Source organism: Carcharhinus amblyrhynchos, chromosome 5 (assembly GCF_965287045.1).
Source record: "Carcharhinus amblyrhynchos chromosome 5, sCarAmb.v2.hapA, whole genome shotgun sequence".
Classification (NCBI taxonomy): domain Eukaryota; kingdom Metazoa; phylum Chordata; class Chondrichthyes; order Carcharhiniformes; family Carcharhinidae; genus Carcharhinus; species Carcharhinus amblyrhynchos.
This window is the reverse complement of record NC_137328.1, coordinates 27,821,138-27,847,404: the sequence shown is the minus strand read 5'-3', so window position 1 is coordinate 27,847,404 and position 26,267 is coordinate 27,821,138. Positions and strand designations below refer to the sequence as shown.

At 40.6% G+C, this 26,267-nt stretch overlaps 1 protein-coding gene across 3 annotated transcripts in view; it reads left to right on the top strand.

The window, feature by feature from the left end:
• The window catches only part of LOC145342927 (adhesion G protein-coupled receptor L3-like), a 937,845-nt gene that overhangs the window by 835,533 nt on the left and 76,045 nt on the right, over positions 1–26,267 (top strand). The window contains exon 19 of one of the 3 annotated variants that reach the window (XM_080188551.1): positions 24,881–24,907. The exons of the other annotated variants lie outside the window; for them this stretch is intronic. Within the exon in view, the coding sequence (XP_080044677.1) occupies positions 24,881–24,907 (27 nt within the window). The remainder of the gene's footprint in view (positions 1–24,880; positions 24,908–26,267) is intronic. 3 annotated transcript variants of the gene reach the window in all.

Here is a 26,267-nt window from a genome sequence, read left to right as displayed (position 1 = left end):
CACGTTCTCCCCGTGACTGTGTGAGTTTCTTCCAGATGCTCCGATTTCCTCTCACTGTCCAAAGATGTGCAGGTTAAGTGGATTGACCATACTAAATTGCCCCCTAGCATCAGGGGGACTAACTAGGGTAAATGCAGGGGTTAATGGGGATAGAACCTGGGTGGGATTGTCGTTGGTGCAGTCTCAATGGGCTGAATGGTCTCCTTCTGCACTGTATGATTCCATGAAGCACTGAAGAAAGCGATGGCACAGAACGTACTTCAATGTTCATCACCAACACTGGTAAATTAATACTACTACTTACTGAGCTGGCCACATTCTGAAGAACTAGATGGCAGATTCATGAGGGAAGAACCTACTTGATCTCATGCTTATCAATCTACCTGTCTCATTTGCAGCTATCCATGAGGAGTATTGAGAACAGTGACTACTACATAGTTCTTGTAGATTCCAAGTCTCATTTTCATAGTAAGGATGCCTTCAGTCATGTTGTTTGGAACTACTAATATGCTAAATGGGATGGATTCACAGCAGATCAGAAACAAATATTTATGAAGCAAGTTTTCAGGAGCAATAGAATGTGGTCTGGCGTGCCCATCAACACCAAACTAGGGATCAACCCTAATTCAGTAGGAAGTGTCGAAGTGCATACTGAAAGCAGAACCAAGTGTACCTAAAAAAGGTGCCAACCTTATAAAACAACAATACAGGCTTTCATAGCTGAGCGATTCTATACCCAGTGGAGCAGATCAAAGCACTGCAGTCCTACCACATTCAGATGGGAATGTTGGTGGACAATAAACTGGAGGAGAAAGCTTTGTGAAATGTCCCATCTTCAATGATGGAACCTAATATGTTCTAAAATATTCAATGAAGTACATTTGAAGTGCATTCACGGTTGGTAAGATAGAAAACATGGCTGTTAGTTTGTGCACAGCAAACTTCCATATACCATAATGGCCAGATCATCTGTCTTTGTTTATTGAGGAATAAATATTGGTGAAGATACTGATGATTTGAAGAAAAACCTTTTCTTCCAGACGGTAGCAGGAATCTAGAACTGTCTAAAAGGGTGGTAGAGGTGGGAACACTCACAACGTTTAAGAATAATTTTGATGAGAACTTGAAACCATAGCATACAAGGTACAGACCAAGTTCTGGAAAATGGGAATAGAATAGATAAGTGTTTGACGGCTGGCACAAATATGATGGGCCAAAGGACTTCTTTCTATGCTGTCAAATTCTATGACTGTATGATTGTTCTCCTGCTCTTCTTGGTGTCATGGAATCTTTTGTATTCACCTGAGAAAGCAGGCTGGTTGTATTTCAACAACTCATCCAAAATAAGACAGGCCCAGTGGTGCAGCACTCCCTCAGTGCTGTACTGGAACGTCAGCTACGATTTTTCTGCTCAAGCCCTGGAGTAGGACTTGCGTCCAAAACTTTGAGCTGTCATTGAGGTTAGTGCTAACACTGGACAATGGTTTTCACAGGCTGAAGCATTCGCAGTCAGATGCTTCATCTCAGCCTCCTCTTGAAGTCTCCACCAACACCGAAACCAGTCTTCATATGATATCAAGAAACACATGATCTTAAAGGCTATAGTCCACAACAACATCCCAGCTGTCGTGCTTTGAAAAATTGTGCTCCAGAACAAGTTGGAACTCTAGGCAAGTAGTTTCAGTACAGTTACAACATTGATGTATGCTGGACAAAGTGAACGATTGCCCAAAGCACAGCAAATCCAATCTGACAAATTACCACTTCATCAGCCTACTATCAATCATGAGCAAAGTGATGAATAATGTAATTGACATTGATACAAAGTGGCGCTTACTTAAAAATGTTCTCATCAAAGCTCAGCTTGGGCTCCGTCAGAATGACTCAGCTCCACAGCTCTTTGCAGATTAGGCCCAAGCATGGAATAAAGAGCTAACTTTCAGCAGTGAGATGAGAGTCACTGCCCTTGACAGTCAAGACAACATTTGACCAAGTGTGATCCTAGTAAAATTGAAATCGATGAAAATCGAGGGGAAAACTTCACTAGTTAGAGTCATACAGAAGAAAATGTTTGTTATTGCTGGGTGCCATTCGTCTCAAGTGGCCTAGGTCCATCTTTGATATAAGTCTGCTGTAGACAAATTGACAAAGTTTGATTGATTGCTATAACTAGTTAAAATTCCATTACCATTACACCATGTAGCTGCCAATATGATGAACTAGATGGTCCTTAGTTTTTTTTTATCTTTTGCAATTCCTATGTTTCTTCCCATAAGGAGACTTGGTCCAAAATGCTAAGCGACATTTGGATTGGAAACCTACCCAGGACTTTAACGTTCCACCATCATCATTTTGATAGAAACCCTTTTGAGCTTGTAAATAGGAGGCAGGAATTTTTTTAGACAATTGGGTCTCCCACCTTGCCACCTGAAGAGTCGATGGAGATCGTATCCTCATTGATCACAGCAACCCTGCAGACATTTGATGAGACTGTGAGAAACATCAATTAGCTCGATGTGAGACATCTGCCCCTCACTCACTGAGCCCCGACTCAGAAAGCTGTTATCCAGTTTGATTGGCTAGCAACTCCATAGCCCCATTAGTGGCCAGGACTGTAGATTCTAAGTCCTGGAGTCAGACCTTAGCTTTGGGCTGGCAGACAGATGGTGGAGATGTGGAAAGTGGGACCTTGGGTAAGGCACCCTTCTAAAATGCCCATAGAAGACAGAGGGTAGCAGAAGATGGATGCTTTTCTGAATGGAAGGCTGTGACTTGCTATGTTCTGATGTGGAGATGCCAGCGTTGAACTGGGGTAAACATAGTAAGAAGTCTCACAACACCAGGTTAAAGACCAACAGGTTTATTTGATAGTAACTATTTATTTGATAGTAAATAAATTGGTTGGATGAACTATCAAATAAATTGGTTGGACTTTAACCTGGTGTTGTGAGACTTCTTACTGTGTTTACCTGCTATGTTCCACAGGGATCAGTTCTGGGACCTTTGATTAGTAAGTTCGCAGACAACACAAAAACGGATAGTGAAGAGGATTGTCAGAGAATACAGCAAGATAGAGATCGGCTGGAGTATTGACAGGCAGAGATTTCTGGGCGTATATATCCATCGATCACTGGAAGTGGCATCACAAGTGGATACGGTAGTCAAGAAAGCATACAGCATGCTTGCCTTCATCGGTTGGGACACTGAGTATAAAAATTGGCAGCTGTACAGAACCTTAGTTAGGCCTCATTTAGAACATTGTGTACAATTCTGTTCGCCATACTACCAGAAGAATGTGGATGCTTTGGAGAGGGTACAGAAGAGGTTTATCAGGATGTTGCCTGGTCTGGAGGGCATTTGCAATGAGGGGCGGTTGGATAAACTTAGTTCGTTCTCACTGGAATGACAGATGTTGAGGGGTGACCTGATAGACGTTTACAAGATTGAGTGGCATGGACACTCAGTTATGCAGTGGGAAGGCACATCGTTGCTGATTTTGCTGTTACCCTCCTGCGTCGAACAGCTGAGCATTTTGTTAAAATGGCACCTGCTATTCACTGCAAGCTCAAAGCATCATTCTGTCTGTCTGAAAGAAGGATTTTGTATTGTAAATGCTGCCACACACTTGGATCCCTGGAGCTGCTATCACCCCCTTTTTTTTCCCCAAAGTATTTCTGAAAAATTGCCACAACAATATAGTTTTCAGTTATTCAGAAAAAAAATGATGACTAACTTTGGTAGTAAAATTTTATGATTGTTTTTTATGTTTAAATTGTCTTCATTTCAACCCCCAGGACCCATCTAGGAAAAGTAATAAACTTGTGCGAATTAATTTTTTTGTAATGTATAAAAGGGATGTTTATAAAGTTTATTTATCAGCATCACAAGTAGGCTTACATTAACACTGCAATGAAATTGTGGATAATCAGATGCTGTTTCCTAGGGTAGAAAAATGAATTATTAGGGGACATAGGTTTATGGTACATAGGGAAAAGTTTAAAGGAGATGTGCGAGGCCAGTTTTTTCACCCTGAGGGTGAAGAATGTCTGGAATGCTCTGCCCAGGGAGACCAAAGAACAATACAGCACAGGAACAGGCCCTTTGGCCCTCCAAGCCTGCACCGATCATGTGTTCCTAACTAGACCATTTGTTTGTATCCCTTTATTCCCAGTCTGTCCATTGGCTATCTAGGTAGGTTTTAAATGATCCTACCGTGTCTGCCTCAACCACCTTGTTTGTTAGTGCATTCCAGACCCCCACCATCCTTATAAAATACATCCCCCGCATATCTGTATTGAACTTTGCCCCCCTTACCTTGAACTTGTGATCCCTTGTGTTTGTCATTTCTGACCTGGGGAAAAGCTTCCAACTGTTCACCCTATCTATGCCCTTTATAATTTATAAACTCCTATTAGTTTGCCCCTCAATCTCAGTCTTTCCAGGGAGAACAACCCCAGTTTGCCCAATCTCACCTCATAGCTAAGACCCTCCATACCAGGCAACATCCTGGTAAACCTTTTCTGCATTCTCTCCAAAGCCTCCATGTCCTTCTGGTAGTGTGGCGACCAGAACTGGATGCAGTTTTCCAAATGTGGCCTAACCAACGTTCTATACAGCTGCAACAACATGTGCCAACTTTTATAATCTATGCCCTGTCCAATAAAGGCAAGCATGCCATATGCCTTCTTCACCACCTTTTCCACCTGTGTTGCCACCTTTAAGGATCTGTGGACTTGCACACCCAGATCCCTCTGTGTGTCTGCACTCCTGATGGTTCTGCCATTTATTGTATAGCTCTCCCCTGCATTAGATCTACCAAAATGCATCGCTTCGCAGTTATCTGGATTAACTTCCATCTGCCATTTCTCTGCCCAATGTTCCAGCCTATCTATATCCTGCTGTATTCTCTGACAATGTTCATCACTATCCGCAACTCCAGCAATCTTTGTGTCATCCGCAAACTTACTAATCAGACCAGCTACATTCTCTTCCAAATCATTTATGTATACCACAAACAGCAGAGGTCCCAGTACAGAGCCCTACGGAACACCAGGTGGTGGGAGCAGATACAACAGCAGCATTTAACTAGCCAAATACAGGAATAGGATGGGAATGGTAGGATACGGGCTCCGTAAGTGCATATAGTTATAGTTAGGCTGACATCATGGTCAGCGCAGGCTTGGAGGACCTGTTCCTGTGCTATACTTTTCTCTGTTCTTTGTTCTTTGCCCAAGGCCAAAGCAGGGTATCCTCTGGACTTCCCACCCAACTGCTCAGCTTCCCTTGTCTGCTACAAAATTGAGGCTGGCTGGAAGTGGCTCTTAAAGGCTTCAATGGAGGCGAGAGTAGGCGAGCTGTAAAATTGTGCACATGTGTGGGTTGGACGGGAGGATGACAGGAGGGCCACCTGGGCAATTTTACGGTGTCTTCCGCCCTGCCTGCAAACCCACTTGGTGAGGGACCATAAAATTCTGCCCAGGGTTTCTGCTGATGTTATGTTGAAGGTGAGCAGAAATAAGTTTTTAAATCTGTCAAAGCGTGCAAATAATGCTGACAGTGTGTCAATCATTTCAAAACAATAAGCTCGCCTGTCCCAGATAATGATAAGCCTTCGAAATGGAGTTTGAAGTAGTGCCTAATAGGATTTGCATGTTTATGCCATTGATATGCCACGTGATATCAAGGATTTGGGGATTGTTCTAAAATTTAATAGAAAATGATTGTCTTGTGAATTATAGCAGTGCTTTGCTATCAGCATCAGCCTCATTGAGCTTAATCAAATACTGAAGTAACTCCCATCTCAGTAAGACCATGGAACTGAAATTTGATTTACTGCAATAAGTAGCAATTTACTATTCCATTCAATTATCTTATAATCTTAAAGTGTCAAAAAATTAAGTAATTAATTTTTGAGTCTTTCTTTCTCAAGAATGTTGAACATCCTTCCACGCTGTGATCTTATACTCATGTAACATTAAATTAATGTTTTATGCTTTTGAGAATTGCATTAATGTCCAGCTCTTGTGTGGTTCACAATAGTCTGTGATGCATGATTTTTGTCACTCTCAAACAAACCCTAGCATTGAGTGGTGAATATGTCTACAGTTGTCACACGTATTCAGTCTACTTCAGCACTTTTTTCCTTTTAATGTATCTGTTTTTGATTGACTAATTTTGCTTTAAGCAGTGAAAAATGCATTGTTTCCCATTTGGAACTTCTGTCAATATCATTGGGGATAAAGCAGGATTAGGTTATTGAGTTGGATGATCAGCCATGATCTTAATGAATGGCAGAGGAGTCTCGAAGGACCCAAATGTCCTCCTCCTGCTCTTATCTTCTGTTTCTGTGCGCTCCTAGGTAATTGTACAGAAATTGCAATGTGAAAGCAAACTATTCATCCTTCCCATTCTGTGCTGGTGCTTTCCATCCACATGAATGATAATCCTAATACTATGCATCCTCTTTTCCATTGGAAATCCATATCCTTAAATGTTGATGTGGGGCAGAATTTTGTTGCAGGAATGAGTGTTCCAATAACAAGACTGAAAGTCAGCAGAACTTCTTCTTGGAGACAGGATGGCTGGTCACATGCAATCATGCCACAGCCAATTGATTAGCTCTGCACAGTCAAGGAGCCCAGCCAATTATGCAGTGGGGAAGGCACAAAGTTGCTGAACTTGCTGCGACCTTACTGTTTCAAACGTCTCAGCATTATATTAAAATGGCATTCACTGCAAGCCCAAAGCATCATCCTACCTATCTGAAAGAAGGATTTTCTATTGTAAATGCTGCCGCCCACTTGACATACTTGGATCCCTGGAGCTGCTATCACCCCCTTTTTTTCCCCCCAAGGTATTTCTGAAAAGCTGCTACAAGAGTACAATTTTTCAGTTATTCAGAAAAAGATGGTGATTCTGGTAGTAAAATTTTATGATTGTGCTTGATGTTTAAATTGTCTTCATTTCAACTCCCCGGGACCCATTTAGGAAAAGTAATAAACTTGTGCGAATTAATTTTTTTGCAATGTATAAAAGGGATGTTTATAAAGTTTATTTATTAGTGTCACAAGTATTGACACTGCAATGAAATTACTGTGAAAATCCCCTAGTCGCCACATTCCAGCACCTGTTCAGGTACACTGAGAGGGAATTTTTAGCATGGCCAATGCACCTAACCAGTTCTTTCAGACCCTAGAAAGAAACTGGAACACCTGGAGGAAACCCGCGCAAACACGGAGAGAACATAACACTACTCAGACGGTGATACAAGCCAGGAATCGTGTCTCGACTCCTGGTGCTGTGAAGTAGCAGTGCTACCCACAGTGCCACTGTGCCGCCCCAGTGAGACAGAGTTAAATTATTTTACAAATCAAAATCAGTTAACCTGAAATGGTAACTCACTTTCTCTCTTCACAGATGCTGCCAGACCTGCTTAGCCATTCCAGCATTTTCTGTTTTTATCTTTAAATGATTTTTCAGTTTGCTTTGTCAGCCTAGAATGTAGAGAATCAAATAAAAACAGAAAAGAGAATTTTGTTTTATTTATTGGGCTGATCCACACTGACTTCCTTTGAATTAAAAATCTTCTGGTGAGGATGTTAATGGTTCATATTCATAGTGTTATTATCTTTCAAATCCTTATTTTTTCTTTTGTAACTTAATTGGATACATGACTGAAATATTGAACTTCGAATTCAATAGAAGTCATTCAACCCATCAAGCTGTTTCTTCTACAAGTCATGTATAATTTGATTCAAAGAAATACGCAGCAGTTTACTATTCTAATCTACCAATTTAAACTTTTGAAGAAATGTTTTGTGTAAGTAGCCTCAAAACCTTCAAGAGCTTAAAGGAAAACTACCCAGTTGTTTACTGGTAATAAATGTCACATTTTTCTGGAAACGATGGATGGAATTTTACACTTGGTCAAGATCCCCGCTCCTCTTCCCAGCAGCCCACCAGACAACGTTAAATACTGAAGGGTGAGCTTACCTCCTGTTCTGGTGGCTTGCAGATTAGCCATGTGGGTGCTGGGTACTGGTGAACCTGCCAGGCTTGGGGAGGGCATTGCATCCCTCCCGTGATGCTATTGTTTGGTGGGATCCACCCTCTGGTCATTCAGAGCACAGCCCCAAACTTACACACCCAATGCATATAAAAAGAAGGGCCTGGCTAAACATGTATCAGGAAGGGCTGATCCGGGACTGATCATCTCAAGTAAGATGCCAAATTACAGGAGGATCCTGGAAAAATCAGCACAGTTGATCACGCTGATTGAATGCTTGCAAGTCATTCAGTGTCTTGAGATGAGACTTCCACCTGCATCTGGGGTGAAAGTCCCCAATTCTGAAACCTTCCAGCCAATCAAATGGCTAACAACTCTCAGGTCTCGGCAGCACTTGGAGCAATGGGAACTGCATCCAATCCATGACAGTGATCACTGCTGGAGCTGGACAGTGAGGAAAGTCAGGGAGAGATACCACCAAGGCAAAGCTAGAATTCCCTGGCAAGAGAGTTGGAAACACAGATGACAGGTTGCAAAGGAAATATAGGTGCAGGATTAATTGCAGGAGAGCTTCTAAAGGCCCAGGGAATACAGTAAAGGAGGTATCTCTCTGGCATTTTGTTTACCATCAGCTGGCCTGTGAAAGCCACAGGAAGAGGCTCTTAATTGGATACTAATTGGTCTATGCCATCTCTCCAGTCACATGTAAAATTCTAGTGGAGGCAAGGGTGGTTAAGGAAACACCTTTAATGGTGCCCATGACATTGTGCCCAATTATATACACGTTGCCTGCCTGTCAACCCATTCCAAGGGGACTGAAACATTCAATCCAATGTATTCAAAGGCTTAGTGAAAGGGGGAATCCCAGACCAGAAATCATTTTCTATGTCTTTGTGGGGATGTGACTCATTTTTTCAATTGCAGAATATCCTTGTTAGACACAAGTTTTTTACAAGATTTTTGCACAGAGGATGGTGGGTGCCTGGAACTTGTTGCCAGGGGAAGTAATGGAAGCAGATACGATAGTGACTTTTAAGGTGCGTCTGAACAAATACATGAATAGGATGGCAATAGAGGGATATGGTCTCCAGAAGGGTAGGGGGTTTTAGTTCAGATGGGCAGCATGGTTGGTACGGGCTTGGAGGGCTGAAGGGCCTGTTCCTGTGCTGTAGTTTGCTTTGTTAGTTGTAAAACTTGCTGAGGCTTTCCATTCTAATCATCAAACCTGTTGGTGCAACAGTTAATGATGTAATCATTTCATCTCTTCATTTGCTCTGATCATATTGACATCCATTTGGATTTGATTAAATGGGAGTCACTACTTATTGAGTCATTGCTATGACCAGAATGCAACCTATTGAGTATAGAGGGCAGAGGCATAGGCTTGAAAATTATTATTTGGTTAAGAATTGACCAGGGTCTGCAATGCTTTTGAGAGAATAGAAAGCAGTCTGCTTTAATGCAATTTCTTATGTTCTTAATTGACCATAATATTGAACGTTACATTGAGATGTCTCAGGAATATAGACTGTGTTTTCTTTGCAAGATATTATTCTTTGTGGCCCCTCAAATATATCCATTTCATTTTGTTCTTTTCTCAACCTCCTTCAGATGATAGAAGTGTGTCAACTATTATATTGGACACTTGCTGCATTTTCGCAATCATCACTGTTGTTCGTTGAGAATTGGAGCCCACTTTTCAGATGAACATGATTTTGAAAAGTGAAATTAATCTGTCCTGTCAGTTCTCAGGTCATCTGTGTGATTTCATCCTGTGTTTTATTTGTTGCATTTTCAGTATTGTGCTCATTTTAAAAATAAATAAATTATTTATCAGGACTTTTCAGGGAAAATTTAATGCCCAAAGCCTTTTAACACTTATCGATATGCAATCATCCTGGCCTTTTGTTTAGGAAATGCTTTAATGATCAGTGAACAACATGGCCATTTGAAAACCTGAAAACTCAGAGAGCTGTAAAAACTTTCAACCTACGGGCGGCATGGTAGCACAGCAGTTAGCACTGCTGCCTCACAGCACCAGGGACTTGGGTCACCATCTATATGGAGTTTCCCCTTGTCTCTGTAGGTTTCCTCTGGGGGCTCCGGTTTCCTCCCACAGTCCAAAGATGTGCGGGTTAGGTGGATTGACCACTCTAAAATTGCTCCTTTGTGTCAGAGGGACTAGCTAGGGTAAATGCATATGGGTTATGGGGATAAGGCCTGGGTGGGATTGTGGTCAGTGGGCTCAATGGGCTGAATGGCCTCCTTCTGCTCTGTAGGATTCTATGATTCTGTGAAATTGTAGGTGCTTAGCCAACTTGTTTGCAGGGAACAATGTGCTTTGGGTGAATTGATTTTTCTTTTGAGTGCTTATAAAATTCCTACACTTCCTATTTGTTTGAAGTGATATACTAGACTTGGTAAGATAGTTATTTGCTTATCGGGGTTTGAATTTTAATCAAAAGAGGTTTTTAGGGCTGTTTACTTTTAATCAAAATGCTGAAGGGGCTGGTGATATGGTGAAATGTTAGTTTTGTTTATTAAATGCAATATTATGTTATGAACACAGAAAAAACAGTGGACGATTTACTGCAGCTTGTGGCATAGCCATATCGTGGTTCTGTGACTGGCAGTATGAGGATAGCAAATTTGGGTGACCATACTTGAAATGGCTTTTTATACCATTGATTATGTTTGAATTTCACCATTAATAATGGTGAGCATCAATATTTTCTCCTAAATTTTGTTGATGCTTTAAAATGTTAACAGGTACAGATTGGTATGAAACTTCTTGACTAAGTTATTCAATTTTCATATGTTATAATTTGCAGTTGTTGATTTGACTTCTTGCCAGTATGCATTGTAGTAAAACACATCAGTTCCATGGAATTTCATTTTTTTCTGAAAATTAATTTTAAGTTGCCTATAAGTAATAGGTATAGTCTTGAACTGCATGGTTTTTAAACCAGCAAAAAGAATATCTTTACAGAAATAATAATGGGCTTTGAAAAAGATAAAGTCAGTCAATGTTTCTCTAAGTTTACCTTTTTTTCTCTTGATTGTCCAGTTCTTTTCTCCATTTTAATTTTACACTGTTCATTAATGTGTATCTATTCATGGGAATCAGTATGAACAATTCTGTTCTATTTTGTGTTTTTCTCTTTGCTTGTTTCAGCTATCGATTTTACGATGGCTCCGTTAATGTGGAATGGCATGGGTAAGAGCTGGTATCTTCTTGAAGAGGGTTGAAATGACAGTCATCAGTATTTAAATAATCTCATTGATTTGTGATTACCAGCTATATTGGTTCTCCACAAACTTGCAGAGAAACTATTTAGAAAGATTAATGATAGCTCTAACACCATTAACAAAAGCCTTAAGCATCTGCTCAGAGAGTCACCTTGCAGTCTCCTGGTAGAAGTAGCCAACTCTTAATTGAATTATTGAACCATTATGGTACAGAAGGAAACTATTCAACCTACACTGACTCTCTACAAAGCAATCCAGTTAAACTCATTCCCCTCATATGTTCCTGTAGCCCTGCAAGTTTAATTTCATCAAGTGCCTATTTGTTAGGGGAAGATGGTTGCGTAGTGGTAATGTCACTGGACGAGTGATCCAGAGGCCCAGGCTAATGATCTGGGGACAAGGATTCCCCAGCAATGCCAGTTGGTGGAATTTAAATTCAATTAATAGTCTGGCAAGTAAAAGCTAGTCTCAGCAGTACAACCTTTGCAATTGTTGTAAAACCCATCTAGTTCACTAATACCTTTGGGGAAGAAAATCTGCTGTCTGCATGTGACTCCAGACCGACAGCAATATTATTGATTTTTAACTGCCCTCTGAAATGGTATAGCACACTACCCAATGGTGATGCAGTCCATATCTAAGTGCAGCAAGACCAGCACAATACCCAGGCTTGGGCTGACATGTGAAAAGTAACATTTGTGCCAAACAAGTGCCAGACAATGTCCATCTTCAACAAGAGAAAATCTAACCATCACACCTTGAAATTCAATGGCATTACCATTGTTAAATGCTTCACTATCAACATCCTGGGGGTTATCACTGACCAGAATCTTAACTAGACTAGTTATGTAAATGATGTTGCTGCAAGAGCAGGCCAGAGGCAAGGAAACTTGTAGCAAGTAACTCACCTCGTGACTCCCAGAAACATATCCATAATCTAAAAGCCACAAGTCAGGAGTATGATTCAATCGTCTTCACTTGCCTGAATGAGTGCGAATCTGTCAGCTCTCAAGAAGCGCAACACCATTCAGAATGTAACAGCTGCTGAATTAGCACCCCATCTGCACTTCCTATACCACTGAAGCACAATACCAACACTCTGTACCATCTACAAGATGCACTGCAGTAACTCATCAGGGCTCTTTAGACACCAACTTCCAAATCCACGACCGCCCATCTAGAAAGACAAGAGCAGCAGATTCTTGGGAACATCACCACCTGCAGGTTCCCCTCCAAGTCATTCTGCATCCTGATTTGGAAATATATCACCGCTCTTTCACTGCTGGCAAAAATCCTGCGGTTCTCTCCTTAACAGCTCTGTGGATATACCTACGCAGGAAGGCAATTCACTACCATCTTCTTATGGATAATAAATGGTGGTCTAACCAGTGACATCCACATCTTATAAATGAATAAAAGAAGTTCAAGAGCAGTTGGGGATGGGCAAAAAATCCTGGCTTTATCAGTGATTCCCACATCCCATGAAAGAATAAATTAAACTAATTTTCTTTTGAAATCGCCAATCAACTCTGCATCAACTACCCTCAATTGCAGAGAGTTCTAGGTTGTTATCATTCACTGCATAACAAAATTCCTCATCACATACTGCTTGTTTCTCTTGTCCAAAATCATAATTCTGCCTCTTCTGGTCCTTGTATTATCAACTAATGGGACAACTTTCCTTTGTTTACCTTATCTAAACCAGGCATATTCTTGCAAAGCTCTGTCAGATCTCTCCTCAACCTCTTTTCTTCCAAGGAGTACAATCCGTAACCCTGTCATTAAAATCCCTCATACCTGGAACCAGTCTAATAAATCTCCTTGCATCCTCTCAAGGACTCTCATACCATTCTTAAAGTGTGGTCACCAGCATAGGACACGATGCTTTTGGCCTAACCAAAGTTTTACAAAGATTTTGCATTCCTTCTGTGCATTTGTAATCAATATTACTTTAATGAATATGCTTTGTTAACTACTCTCTCATGTTGTCATCTATTATGATCAGTACACATGAACCTCCAAGTTCCTCTCCCCAGTGCACACTTTTTGTGACAACAAACCTGAGAGATCAGTGCCATTAAGTTAACACTTCCCAACTTTCCTGCCAACATGCATCACCTGTATTAATTTCCATCCATCATATATCTGCTTCCTCTGCTAGCATATCTATGTCCTGTGCAGTTGAATGGTGTTATCCTTACTCTTTGTCAATCCTGCAAGATTGGAATCACTGGCAACTTTTGAAATTTTACCCTGCATTCTGATCCCTCAGATTTGTTGTACCACAGAGGAGCCAACAGGCCCATTGTCTCTGCACTGACTCTCTGAATTTACTGAGTCCCATTCCCCTGTCATCTCCCTGTAACCCTGCATATTCTTCCTTTTCAGATAACAATCTAATTACTTTTAAATGCCTCAACTGAATCTGCCTCTATCACACTGTCAGGCTGTGCATTTCAGATGCTAACTATTCACTGTGTGAAGAATTTTTTCCTCGTCATCATTGTTTATTTTTCCAACCATATCTTATGAAAATTCAACATTACTTCCTGACTCCTGTATTCCACACCCGTATTAGTAAAGCCTAGGATACTATATGCTTTAACTTACCTCAACCTGTCCTGCACAAATACACCCAGGTCTTTCCTGCACCCACTTTAGAATTGTACCTTTTATTTTATATTCTCCTTTTGTTCTTCTGCCCAAAATGAATCACTTTACATTTCTCCACATTGAATTTCATCTTCCACTTAGCTATTCCATCAATTTGTCTATGTCAAACATTGATTACAGGAGTTGGGATGTCTTGTTGAAGTAATAGAAGACATTGGTAAGGCCACACTCAGAATACTGCATACAGTTCTGGTCAACCTATTATAGAAAGGATATTATTAAACTAGAAAGAGTGCAAAAAAGATTTAGTAGGATGCTACCAGGGCTTGATGGCTTGCATTATAAGGAGAGGTTGGATAGACTGGGACTTCTTTCTCTGGAGCATAGAAGGTTGAGAGGTGATCTTATAGAAGTCTATACAATAATGAGGGGCATAGATCAGCAAGATAGCCAATATCTTTCCCCAAAGGTAGGGGAGTCTAAAACTAGAGGGCATAGGTTTAAGGGGAGAGATACACAAGTGTCCAGAGGGGCAATTTTTTCACACAGAGTGGTGAGTGTTTGGAACAAGCTGCTGGAGATAATAGTAGAAGTGGGTACAATTTTGTCTTTTAAAAAGCATTTTGACAATTACATGGGTAAGATGGGTATAGAGCGATATGGGCCAAATGTGGGCAATTGGGACTAGCTTTAAAAAAAAAAGGTGCCATGGACAAGAGCTGGAGGGCCTGTTTCCATGCTATAAATCTCTATGACTCTACGTCCTTTTGAAGCTCTGCACTATCCTCTTTATGATTCGTATGCTTCCTAGTTTCACAGTCTCTGCGAATTTTGAAATTGTGCCCTGTACAGCAAAGCCTTGGTCATGAATAGTTATCAGGAAAAGCAAAGGTCCCTTCACTAACCCTGGGGAATCCCATAACAAGCCTTCCTTCAGTAAGAAAATCTTCCATTAGCCTCTACTGTGCTTCCTGTCATTTGGCCAATTTCAGATCCATATTGCAATGAGCTATAACTTTGCTCACAAGGCATGTGCAGCATTATATTAAATTTCTTTTGGAAGCCTGTGTGCATCATATCAACAGCATTACACTCATCAACCTCTGTCATTTCTTCGAAAAACTGCAGCAAGTTATTTAAACGCAATTTGCTCCTAAGAAACCCTTGTTGACTATCCTTATTTAACCCATATATGCTCAAGTGACTGTTAATTTACAGAAATTTTTTGTTTGACGTTAATGGTGGGAAGGAAAGGGGGGCAGCATATTGCTCACTACCCTCCCCACTCATCTTGAAAGAAAAGTTGGCTCCAAACCAACCAATGCTAACTGAAGCTGCCCTACAATAACATGTTCCGATACACAAAGCAAGCTAAGAGCGGGACTCCTGCCCCTCACAGGAAGGAAGTTCCTCCTTGAGACCTTCCAGCCAATCTGATTGGCTGATTGTTCTAGCAATCACAGCAGCGCCAGAACTCAGTAGTGGCTATTCTTGGAACTGCAAGGAAGCCCCATGGAAATTGAAGATGGACACCCATGTCCTGATTTTTAGAGAGAGGGTTTGAGAAACCTGGGGGGGTGTGGTTGGGTGGGGAGGCAAAAAATATGGGGCAGGAGGAGGAAAGGATGGTAACAACTTGGGGAGGGAGATGTAATCCCCAACCCACACAAATGCTGTGCCCTCCCCAATTCCAGCTATTTCACCAAAGTTGTTAAAGAAAAGAGCCCACTCTCATCTGCCTGCCACATACCTATCATATGGTGGGTGGACGGGTGGATGCCTTTTGCACACTCCCATTATGGGTAAGGGTCGGGGTGAATGGGAAGGTGAAACGCCAACTGGCCAATATATTTGATATAACCTATCACCCCTGGCGAAAACATGCCCAGTGGAAAGGGGAGGGGTTAGAGTGGATGTGTGCATGTGCATGTTTATGTACGTACACTGTCTTCCGCCCTTTCTATGATACAAACACTTCCTACAACTCAATGTGGATAATCTCTATTACATTCCCTTCAAAAAGGCACTTCTAGCTTTTACAAACATGTTAGCTCTCCTTAACTCATTTTACCTTCCCAACTGCCTGTTCTTGTGTGTCCCCCACGAATACTGTTTCTAAAACTTTACCCACCACTGATGCTAAACTCTCTGGCCTGCAGTTTCTAGAAATGTCCTTATCCTTTTCATGAACAAACCTGTCACTGTTACTGCAGTCTGTAATCTCAAAACTCTGAACCCCGTCTCCCTCATTGCTCAGTCTCGAGATGATGAAGAAAATGGTTGCTATCTAGCTTAATTTATATCAAAAAAAGAGCCTTTATGAAATAGTTTACCATGTAAGTTATTCTCCAGGAGGAATTGAATAGCTATTGCCAATTCTGGCAATCAATCCTGCAGTTAACAGGCGTACTGGCCTGAAATCCTTGACAGAGTCATCACTTCCCTGCCCTGGATGTGTTGTACCACAGCACTGCACTTACGTTGGAAAATAAATATTATTATTTGAAATATTGTATGAAGCTTCAAATCCCTTATTGATCGATAGTCCTGGAATGTTTCTACATGATTCTAATGAAGAGTGCATCATAATACAGTGCCAGCAAAAGCTGAAGATTGACAATATTGACGTGATCCTAACTAATAAGGCTATAATAGACTGCGAGAGTGTTTCTTCACTATTGAACACTATATAAATCTAAGTACCATTATCTATGTGTGGTCTTGCTTTACCCCAATTGGCTGAATGTCACTGAAATTTCATTACGCAAAGACACACAGTGCATATTATGTCCAGTCATCATTTTATGAATGTATTGTAAGACGGCATTCTTCCAAGGCACCAAACAAAGAAGGGGATTAATCTTTCAATTTTTTTGTAACAGAAATTGATTTATTTAAAATAACTGGTGTGTAAAAGATGTAATTCCAGCCCTAGTTCAGAAATTATAGTTAGTTCGCTGTTGATTTTGTCAATATAACAGAATTTCTTTTGCTCTGATGCAAATCGGCTTTTTTTCCTCACAGCTAGAATGTACAATTGCACACTGATGTTGTATGATCCATTCCTCCTTTTCAGTCCTTGCAACTTAATTGAAAAGTAGCTACTGCTTGACACCAACTGAAGGCTATTTTCTTAACCTTTTTGGCATTTTAAATTCTGAAAACCTATCTAAAGATGAAAAATGTTTTGCGTATGCTGTCTAAAACAATTAGTTCTCTGAGAAAATCATTTAATGTTACATGACAGCATTTCGACTTATTGATGACGTTTTTATATTTTAGTTTATCTGATGCATACTTTTTAAACGTACCTTTTGCTCTTGTATTTTTCCTCCCCTGCCACCTCACACACCAACGAAAATGTGCTACTTTACCATGCAAGCTGGAGTAGCTGCAGTAGCACATTCTCACCCAACTTGATGCAGTAATGCATCTGTCATGATACCTTGCTTAAAGTGACTTTAATGCACCATGTAATGTTGTTATAAAGCTGTTTGGTTCGACACTTTGGGGGGAAAAATATCTTGAACTGCTTATTACTTAATTCAATACTCCAAATTACTTGCAGATAATAACTTGAGTGGTACCTTTGTGTTAGCTCAACATGCTCTGTCCGACTAATAGTTCAACTTTTAGAAAGATAGAAACTGTATTTATGTGGCTCAGTGCTTTTCAAGTTGTCACAGTATCACAATTTGACAGTGATCATTATGCCTTACTGAAAGCCTATTCAGGAACAATGGCTTGGAGAATTAGCTTTAATAAACTTCCCTATTGTAACAACAGCAAAGGAAATATTTTACTTTATATAACCGTAGGTGCATAAAGATTGGTTCCACTCCAACACAAAACCAGTAAAATCTGTAATTGGGTAATGTTGGTTCTTCAGATTTTATCCCCAAATTGCATTAGATGTATTTGCAGTAGCCCTGTTTAATTATTTTGTCATACATGTCAAATTCCCCTATAATTTAAAACAAAATGGAAGTACATTTCAAGGTTCAGAAATTTGATTTATTTCAAATGAGTTATGAAGTATTTCCTAACCAGAAAATTATCAGTCATGTTTGATCATTTAACCATAGAATCCCTACAGTGTAGAAGGAGGCCATTCAGCCCATTGAGTCTGCACTGACCACATTCCCACCCAGGCCCTGTTCCTGAAATATATTGATTGTTAAATTCACACATATTTACCCTGCTAATCCCCCTGACATTAAGGTCAATTTAGTATGGCCAATCAACCTAACCTGCACATCTTTGGACTGTGGGAGGAAACTGGAGCACCCGAAGGAAACCCATGCAGATCCAGGGAGAATGTACAAACTCCACACCAGGTGACAGTGACCCAAGGCCAGAATTGAACCCAGGTCCCTGATGTTGTGAGGCACCAGTGCTAATCATTGTGCCACTGTGTGACTTGTTGAAGATGGTTGGATTGTGAATCTTTTAAAATGCTTCATCTGTTTTTTAGCCTGTTGTGTGCTTAACACTGGTTCAAAGAGGTTTCCAGCATGGAAACAAGGCCTTTCGGCCCAACTCGTCCATGCCGTCCTGTTTTTTTAAACCCCTAAACTAGTCCCAATTGCCTGCATTTGGCCCATATCCCGCTAAACCTTTTTACCCATGTAACTGTTTAAATGCTTTTTAAAAAAACAAAATTGTACCCGCTTCTGCTACTACCTTTGGAAGCTTGTTCCAGACACTCATCACCATCTGTGTGAAAAAATTGCTCCTCTGGACACTTTTGTATCTCTCCCCTCTCACTTTAAACCTATGCCCTCTAGTTTTAGACCCCCCTACCTTTGGGAAAAGATATTGACTATCTAGCTGATCTATGTCATTATTTGATAGACCTCTATAAGATCACCCTATGTTCCAGAGAAAGAAGTCCCAGTCTATCCAGCCTCGCCTAAGAACTCAAACCATCAAGTCCCGGTAGTATCCTAGTAAATATTTTCTGCACTCTTTCTAATTTAGTAATAGCCTTTCTATAATGGGGTGAGCAGAACTGTATGCAGTATTCCAAGTGTGGCGTTACCAATATCTTGTATAATTTCAACAACTCCCGAGTCTTGTATTCAATGTTCTGATCAATGAAACCAAGCATGCTGAATGCCTTTTTCACCACTCTGTCCACCTTTGACTCCACTTTCAAGGAGCTATGAACCTGTACCCTAGATCTCTTTGCGCTGTAACTCTCCCCAACGTCATACTATTAAATGAGTAAGTCTTGCCCTAGTTCAATCTACCAAAATGCACCACCTCACATTTATCTAAACTAAATTCCTTCTGCATTCATCAGCCCACTGACCCAATTGATCAAGATCCTGTTGCAATCTGAGATAACCTTCTTCACTGTCCACTGTGCCACAATTCTTGGTGTCATCTGCAAACTTGCTAACCATGCCTCCTATATTCTCATCCAAATCAATAATATAAATGACAAATAACAGTGGACCCAACACTGATTCCTGAGGCATACTGCTGGTCATAGGCCTCCAGTTTGAAAAACAACACTCTACAACTGGCTTCTGTCATCAAGCCAGTTTTGTATCCAATTAGCTACCTCACCCTGGATCCCGTGAGATTTAACCTTGTGCAACAACCTACCATGCGGTACCTTGTCAAAGGCCTAAAGTCCAACTAAGACAACATCAACTGCACTGCCCCCATCTACCTTCTTGATAACCCCTTCAAAAACCTCAATCAAATTTGCGAGACTTGCTTTTCCACTCTCAAAGCCATGCTGACTGTGCCTAATCAGTCCTTGTGACTCTCAATGCCTGTAGATCCTGATTCTCAAAATATCTTCCAACACTTTACCCACCACAGATGTAAGCCTCACTGGCCTATAGTTTCCAAGCTTTTCCCTGCAGCACTTTTTAAACAAAGGCACAATCTTCACGCATCTCACCTATAACTATCAATGATTCAAATCGCTCTGCGAGGGGACCCGCAATTTCCTCCCTCGCCTTCCACGATGTCCTGGGATATACTTCATTTGGACTGGGGGTATTTATCTACCTTGATGAACTTTAAGATTTCCAGCACCTCCTTTTCTATAATATGTACATTCCTCAAGACATCACTATTTGTTTCCCCAAGTTCCCTAACATCCATGCTTTTCTCAGCAGTAAATACTGATGAGAAATATTCATTTAGGATCTCACCCATCTCTTGTGGATTCACACATAGATGACTTTGTTGATCATTAAGAGGCCTATTCTCTCCCTTGTTACTCTTTTGTCCTTTATGTATTTGTAGAACCTCTTTGGATTCTCCTTTGCCTTATCTAGCAAAACAATCTCGTCTCCCTTTTTGCCCTCCTGATTTCTCTCTTAACTGTACTCCTACACCTCCTATACTCTTCAAGGACTCCACCTTATCTTCCTCCTGAGATAGTTGTTTCTGCTCTCGGTGCACAATCAACTTGACAGCTTCTTTAAAAACATCAATTTGCAATCTATTAGCACTTTATGACTTCCAGCCAATGTCACAATGGGCCAAGATGCATAGTATGGTTTGTGTTTACGAAGCACAATAAATGTCAGTCTGACATTCTGCTGATGTGAGAAATTAGTCATTTGACTTTCTAGGAAATGTGGTTTCCCAAGTCTGATTTTGTTCAACCTAGTTTGAAGAATTATGGGGCTGAGCATGAAAAAACTTTCTCTCACTTCATTTCATAACAAAAAGCAAATCTGTGGCTTTTACTGGTTAGCACAGTAGAAAGTCTGACAATACCAGGTTTTAGTCCAACCGAATTATTTGATAGTAAACTCACAAGCTTTCGAGGGGACTCCCTCATTCACCTGACGAAGAGGGCGTCCCCTCGAAAGCTTGTGAGTTTACTATCAAATAAATCGGTTGGACTAAAACCTGGTGTTGTCAGACTTTTTACTGTGTTTACCCCAGTCCAACGCCGGCACATCCACATCATTTTACTGGTTAGAACAACCTTGCAGATCCTGTCAACATAATCAATCTTTTCACAATTACTAATGCTGGAGTAGGAATGGAGAGATACCTATAGCTGTGCTTGTTAGGTCAAGTTGCTCTATGTATGTTCTCTCCTATAGTTTCTTTGTTGGCTGTGGTTTCTCTTGGTTCTTTTTATTGCCAGTGATGCCCATATCCCGAGAATCAAAGTTGCATTTCTTGGACAACCATCAATTCCATAAGAATCTTCTTGATGTGGTTTGATACTGTTGAGTGAATTAATAGTCCATTTTGGAAAACAGCTAAGAGTTCGCCACATTTGGCGGTGTTATATGAACCAAATGGATTTTAAAAAAGGCAGTTTTCCTTTCCTAACAAAAATATCCTGCATTTACATAGCACCTTTTAAGAAGATAAAACTTTATTATTCTTCATGGGATGTATGTGTCATTGGCAAGGCAAGCATTTATTGCTCATCCGTAATTACCTTTTAAGAACCATCACCTTGAACCGCTTCAAGTCCATTTGGTGTAGGAACACCCATAGTGCTTTTAGGAAGAGAGTTCCAGGATTCTGATCCAGCAACAATGATACAATTAGAAATCATGAGTGTGGTGTGTAGCTTGGAGGGGATTTTGAAGGTGGTGGTGTTCCCATGCTGCTCTTCCTTGTAGGTGGAGAGGTCAGGGGTTTGGAAGGTGCTGTCAAAGGAGTTTTGGTAAGTTACTGCAGTGGTTTAATTTGATTTATTATTGTCACGTGTTAACATACCGTGAAAAGTATTGTTTTTTGCATGCTATGCAGACAAAGCATGCTATTCATAGAGAGAGGGAAATGAGAGAGTGCGGAATGTAGTGTTACTGTCTTAGCTAGGGTGTAGAGAAAGATCAACTTAATGCAAGGTAAGTCCATTCAAAAGTTTAACAGCAACAGGGAAGCAGCTGTCTTTGAATTGGTTGGTACATGACCTCAGACTTTTGTATCTCTTTCGCGACAGAAGGTGGAAGAGACAATGTCCGGAGCGCATGGGGTCCTTAATTATGCTGGCTGCTTTGCCGAGGCAGTGGGAAGTGTAGTCAGAGTCAATGGATGGGAGGCTGGTTTGCATGATGGATACATTCATAACCTTTTGTAGCTCCTTGGGATCTTGGGTAGAGCAGGAGCCATACAAAGCTGTGATATAACTTTCTATGGTGCATCCGTAAAAGTTGGTGAGCGTTGTAGCTGACATGACAAATTTCCTTAGTCTTCTGAGAAAGTAGAGGTGTTGGTGGGCTTTCTTAACTATAGTGTCAGCGTTGGGGGGCCAGGACAGTTGGTGATCTGGGCACCTAAAAACTTGAAGGTCTCGATCCTTTCTACTTCGTCCCCATTGATGGCATGTTCTGCTTTACGCTTTCTGAGGTTGATGACAATCTCCTTCATTTTGTTGACATTGAGGGAGAGAATATTGTTGCTACACCAGTTGACCAGATTCTGTATTTCATGGTATTCTGTCTCATCATTGTTTGAGATCTGATCCACTATGGTGGTGTGGTCAGCAAAGTTGAAAATCAAATTGGAGGGGAATTTGGCCACACAGTCATAGTTGTATAAGGAGTATAGTAGGGGGCAGAAAACACAGCCTTGTGGGGCACCAGTGTTGAGGATGATCGTGGAGGATGTGTTGTTGCCTATCCTTACTGATTGTGGTCTATGAGTTAGGAAGTTCAGGATCCAGTCGCAAAGAAATGTGCCGAGACCCAGGCCATGGAGTTTGAAGATGAGTCACGTGGGAATAATGGTGTTGAAGGCTGAGCTATAGTCAATAAATAGGAGTGTGACATCGGTGTCTTGTTATCTCGGTGCACCTTGTAGATGGTGCACACTGCTGCCACTGTGCATCCATGGTGGAGGGAGTGAAGGTTAAAGGTGTTGGATGGGGTGCTGATCAAGTGGGCTGTTTCATCCCTGATGGTCTTGGGTTTCGTGTGCTATTGGATCCACACTCACCTGAACAAGTAGAAAGTATTCCATTGCTTCTGATTTGCACGTTGTAGATGGCGGACAGGGTTTGGAAAGTCAGGTGATGGTGTTATTTGCTAAAGAATTTCCAGCCTTTGACCTGCTCTTGTTGCTTGTGGTGTTTATATTGTTGATCTAATTCAGCTTCTAGTCGATGGTAATCCTCATGGATGTTAATGGTGGGGATTCAGCGATGGTAATGCCATTGAACATCAAGGAGAGATGGCTGGATGCTCTCTTTTGGAGATGGCCATTGTCTGATACTTGTGTGACCCAAATATTACTTACCACAGCACCAAGCTGGAATTGTATCCAGGTGTTACTGCATGAGCATGGACTGCTTCTGCATCTGAGGAATTGCAAAAGGTGCAGAACATTGCGCATTTTAGAGGCATGATACAACAAATTTGACATGTTCTACATAGGGAGACATTAGGGCAGATGACTATAAACTCGGTCAAATAAGAGCAAAGTGAGGTGGAAAGGTTTAGGGAGAGAATTCCAGATCTTAGGGCTAGGCAATTAAACTCATGGTCACCAATGTTGGAACAAATAAAATCAGAGAAGCCCAAAAGGTGGTATTAGAGGAGCACAGAGATCCTGGACGTTATGAAACTGCAGGCAATTCAAGAAAATGAGAGGGGAAAGAAGTGGAGATTGCGGTGGGGGGCCAAAAACGATGGCTTCCGTCTTTCCAATGTTTATAATTGGGGAAAATTTCTTTTCATCCAGTACTGGATATGATGTTGGATAAGTAGTTAGAGACTGCAAAGAATTCAAAAAAGATGGCGGTGAGGTAGAACTCAGTATTATTGGCATATGTATGGAACTTGAGGTTGTATAATGGCGTTGATGAGGTACAACATGTGGATGAGAAATAGGAATGGACCGAGGATAAATTCTTGGAGAACGCTAGAGATGCAGGAATGAGAAAATAAGCAATTGATGTAGATTCTGCAGTTAGTTAGATAATGCAGTCCAACCCCAACTGGATGATCATTTGATCAAACTGTGTCAGACACTGCAGAAAGGTCAAGAAGGATAAAGGGAAATAGTATCTTTTTCACAGTCACACCATGTGATTTAACAAGGCACATTAATGATTCAAATGTGTTTCATGACAATCTAGGAGCGCTGTTGACAATTTTACTCCTACCAGTTTCCCATTTACTGCATGTGACTGTTTTAATGTTCATCAGTCACTGATTTACATATCCTCTTCCTGGAGAACGTTCATTGCTGCTTCTTCATGTTGAAGAAAATGTGACCAATTAAAACAATTTATTTTGATCAAGGCTCAGGTTCTGGTGAATAAGGTCCAGGATAGTTCAATAAAAATTTTCACTTCATGAAGTTCAAAGATAACACGTTGCCGTTGTTGGTATGCCTTCTCAATCTTCCATTGTAGAAGTGTAAACCAGTGAAAGGTAATTCAGTCTGACAGACCACAATGTGAATACTCTCTTCAAGCCTTCAAGTTTTACACCAGTCAACAGAGTGGTTAGTCCTATACGGTAGGATGGTTTTCTGGGTTCCCACCATCTATATGTTGTGGTTAAGCACACCCATCAGACAGAGCATCACACAGAATTTGGAGCTCAATTCATTATCACCCATGGGATTTAAACTCTCCATCTTCTCACTCTGGCAGCTCTGCCAAAGCTTAAGTGATGTTGTTAATTGGCAATTGTTAAATTATGAGCTTAGCCAGACTGAAAGAGAGATCAAATGAGTTTGTTTACTGGAATAAGATTACTAAATCCGATTGCTTAAACTGCTTTGAAATATCTCAATGTCGTAATCCATTTTCAAACCTGCCCACAGTGCTTTTCCTTTGGGGTTGCTAATAGGAAATTCAGTAAGATATTGCTGATTGTATTCCTCACTAAACCAACAGTGAAGAGGAGCTGCTTCCTGATACTGTGTGCCAGTTTGCTTGGGTGGTGTGGAGCGGTTGCAAAACATTTTGTTCTGGTTATTCAACTTCCGTTTTTAAATATTATTTTCAGCTGAAACCATTATTTTCTAATGTTGATGTTTTTGTCTTTGCATCCATGCATTCTTTAGCTATGAGGATAACAGGCCCTTCATCAAGTAAGAATGATCTGAATGGCTTACAAACGTCATGTTGTGTGGCCTTTTGAGATGTACTAAAACTTGGCCCCATCTGTAATACTTTCCTTCATTGTATCTTTTGTCATTTGCATAGAGACGGAAGAGCAAACTGTGTAGAGAACCAGTAAATTTATTTAGATATTCATGTTTGCTGAGCTGCTTAGCAACCCAGGATTGATTTAGCTAAGTTGCTTTCCAACATATTCATAAGATCTATTACTTTAGTCAAGAAATGGATTATTAAGGATGTACTACAAACTATTTTTTAAATGCAGTGCATTCAATATCTTCAGGGATCCGTTGGATTAATGCTTACGTTTCAACAGGGCAAGAAAGAATCAACAGTTTAGAGTTTCCCATCTCACTTTGATATTTCTTAATATGGAACTGGATATGGTTTCATTATAAAACTAGTAATGTCAGTTGAGCTTATAATTAATGCAGAGCACAATGATAAGCCACAAATTATTTAAAATCTTTGTTAAATTCCTGTGTTGTGTTTGGGTACAGCTCGGAAATGTATTTTGCTGTGCCTAACACATTGCATAATTGAATCAAAATGAAGATCCATTTAAGGTAAATATGTATTTTTCTGAACAGTAGTTGAATGTGAAAAACTGAAAGCTTAGAAAATCAGTTGTGTTTGCAATTTTTTCAGTCCACACCAAGACACTAGAAGCAATGATATTCTCAAAGCAAGAGGCTGTAGTTTTCTCAAAAATGGAAGAGACAGCAATGTTCCAAAGAATACTGACTGGATTAATAATTTCAGTTTGTTCTTCTGGTGAAGAGTCCTCTCCTTTGTTATCATTCCCATTCCATGGCAGGAATGTTTTTTACTCTGCGTTGCTCTGGCATTTTTTTCTTCACTGCTAATAATGGAACAAGCTCCATAAATTTCTATTATTTTGTTCCGCTAAAATTTTGTCATGTTCCTTCTGTTCTTCTGTCTTGAATTTCTGGGGTGAGAGGTTGGAATGAGGTAGTTGGGGGGAGAGGGGGGGTGGGTGATTGCTGCAGGTGCAGGTGTTGAAGGAAGGAAGAGAAATATGATACGTTTCTTGACGGCATTGCTGCAATTTATAAACTCTGATCTAAATTCATGGAACCACGTTTGACTGATGGTTTCATTACCTGAAAGCTACTCTTAAAAAGTGATTCATCTACTACAAATGATGCTACTAAGTTTTATTGTGCTTCCTGGATTTATTGCTGCCATTTTGTTTTACATCCGTAAAATGCAAAATCAAATATGTAAAAACTTCTGTTCTCTCTGCAAGTTTTAAACAATTGTGTAAGGAAATGACAGTTTGTTCTGGATCAACAAATATACATTGCA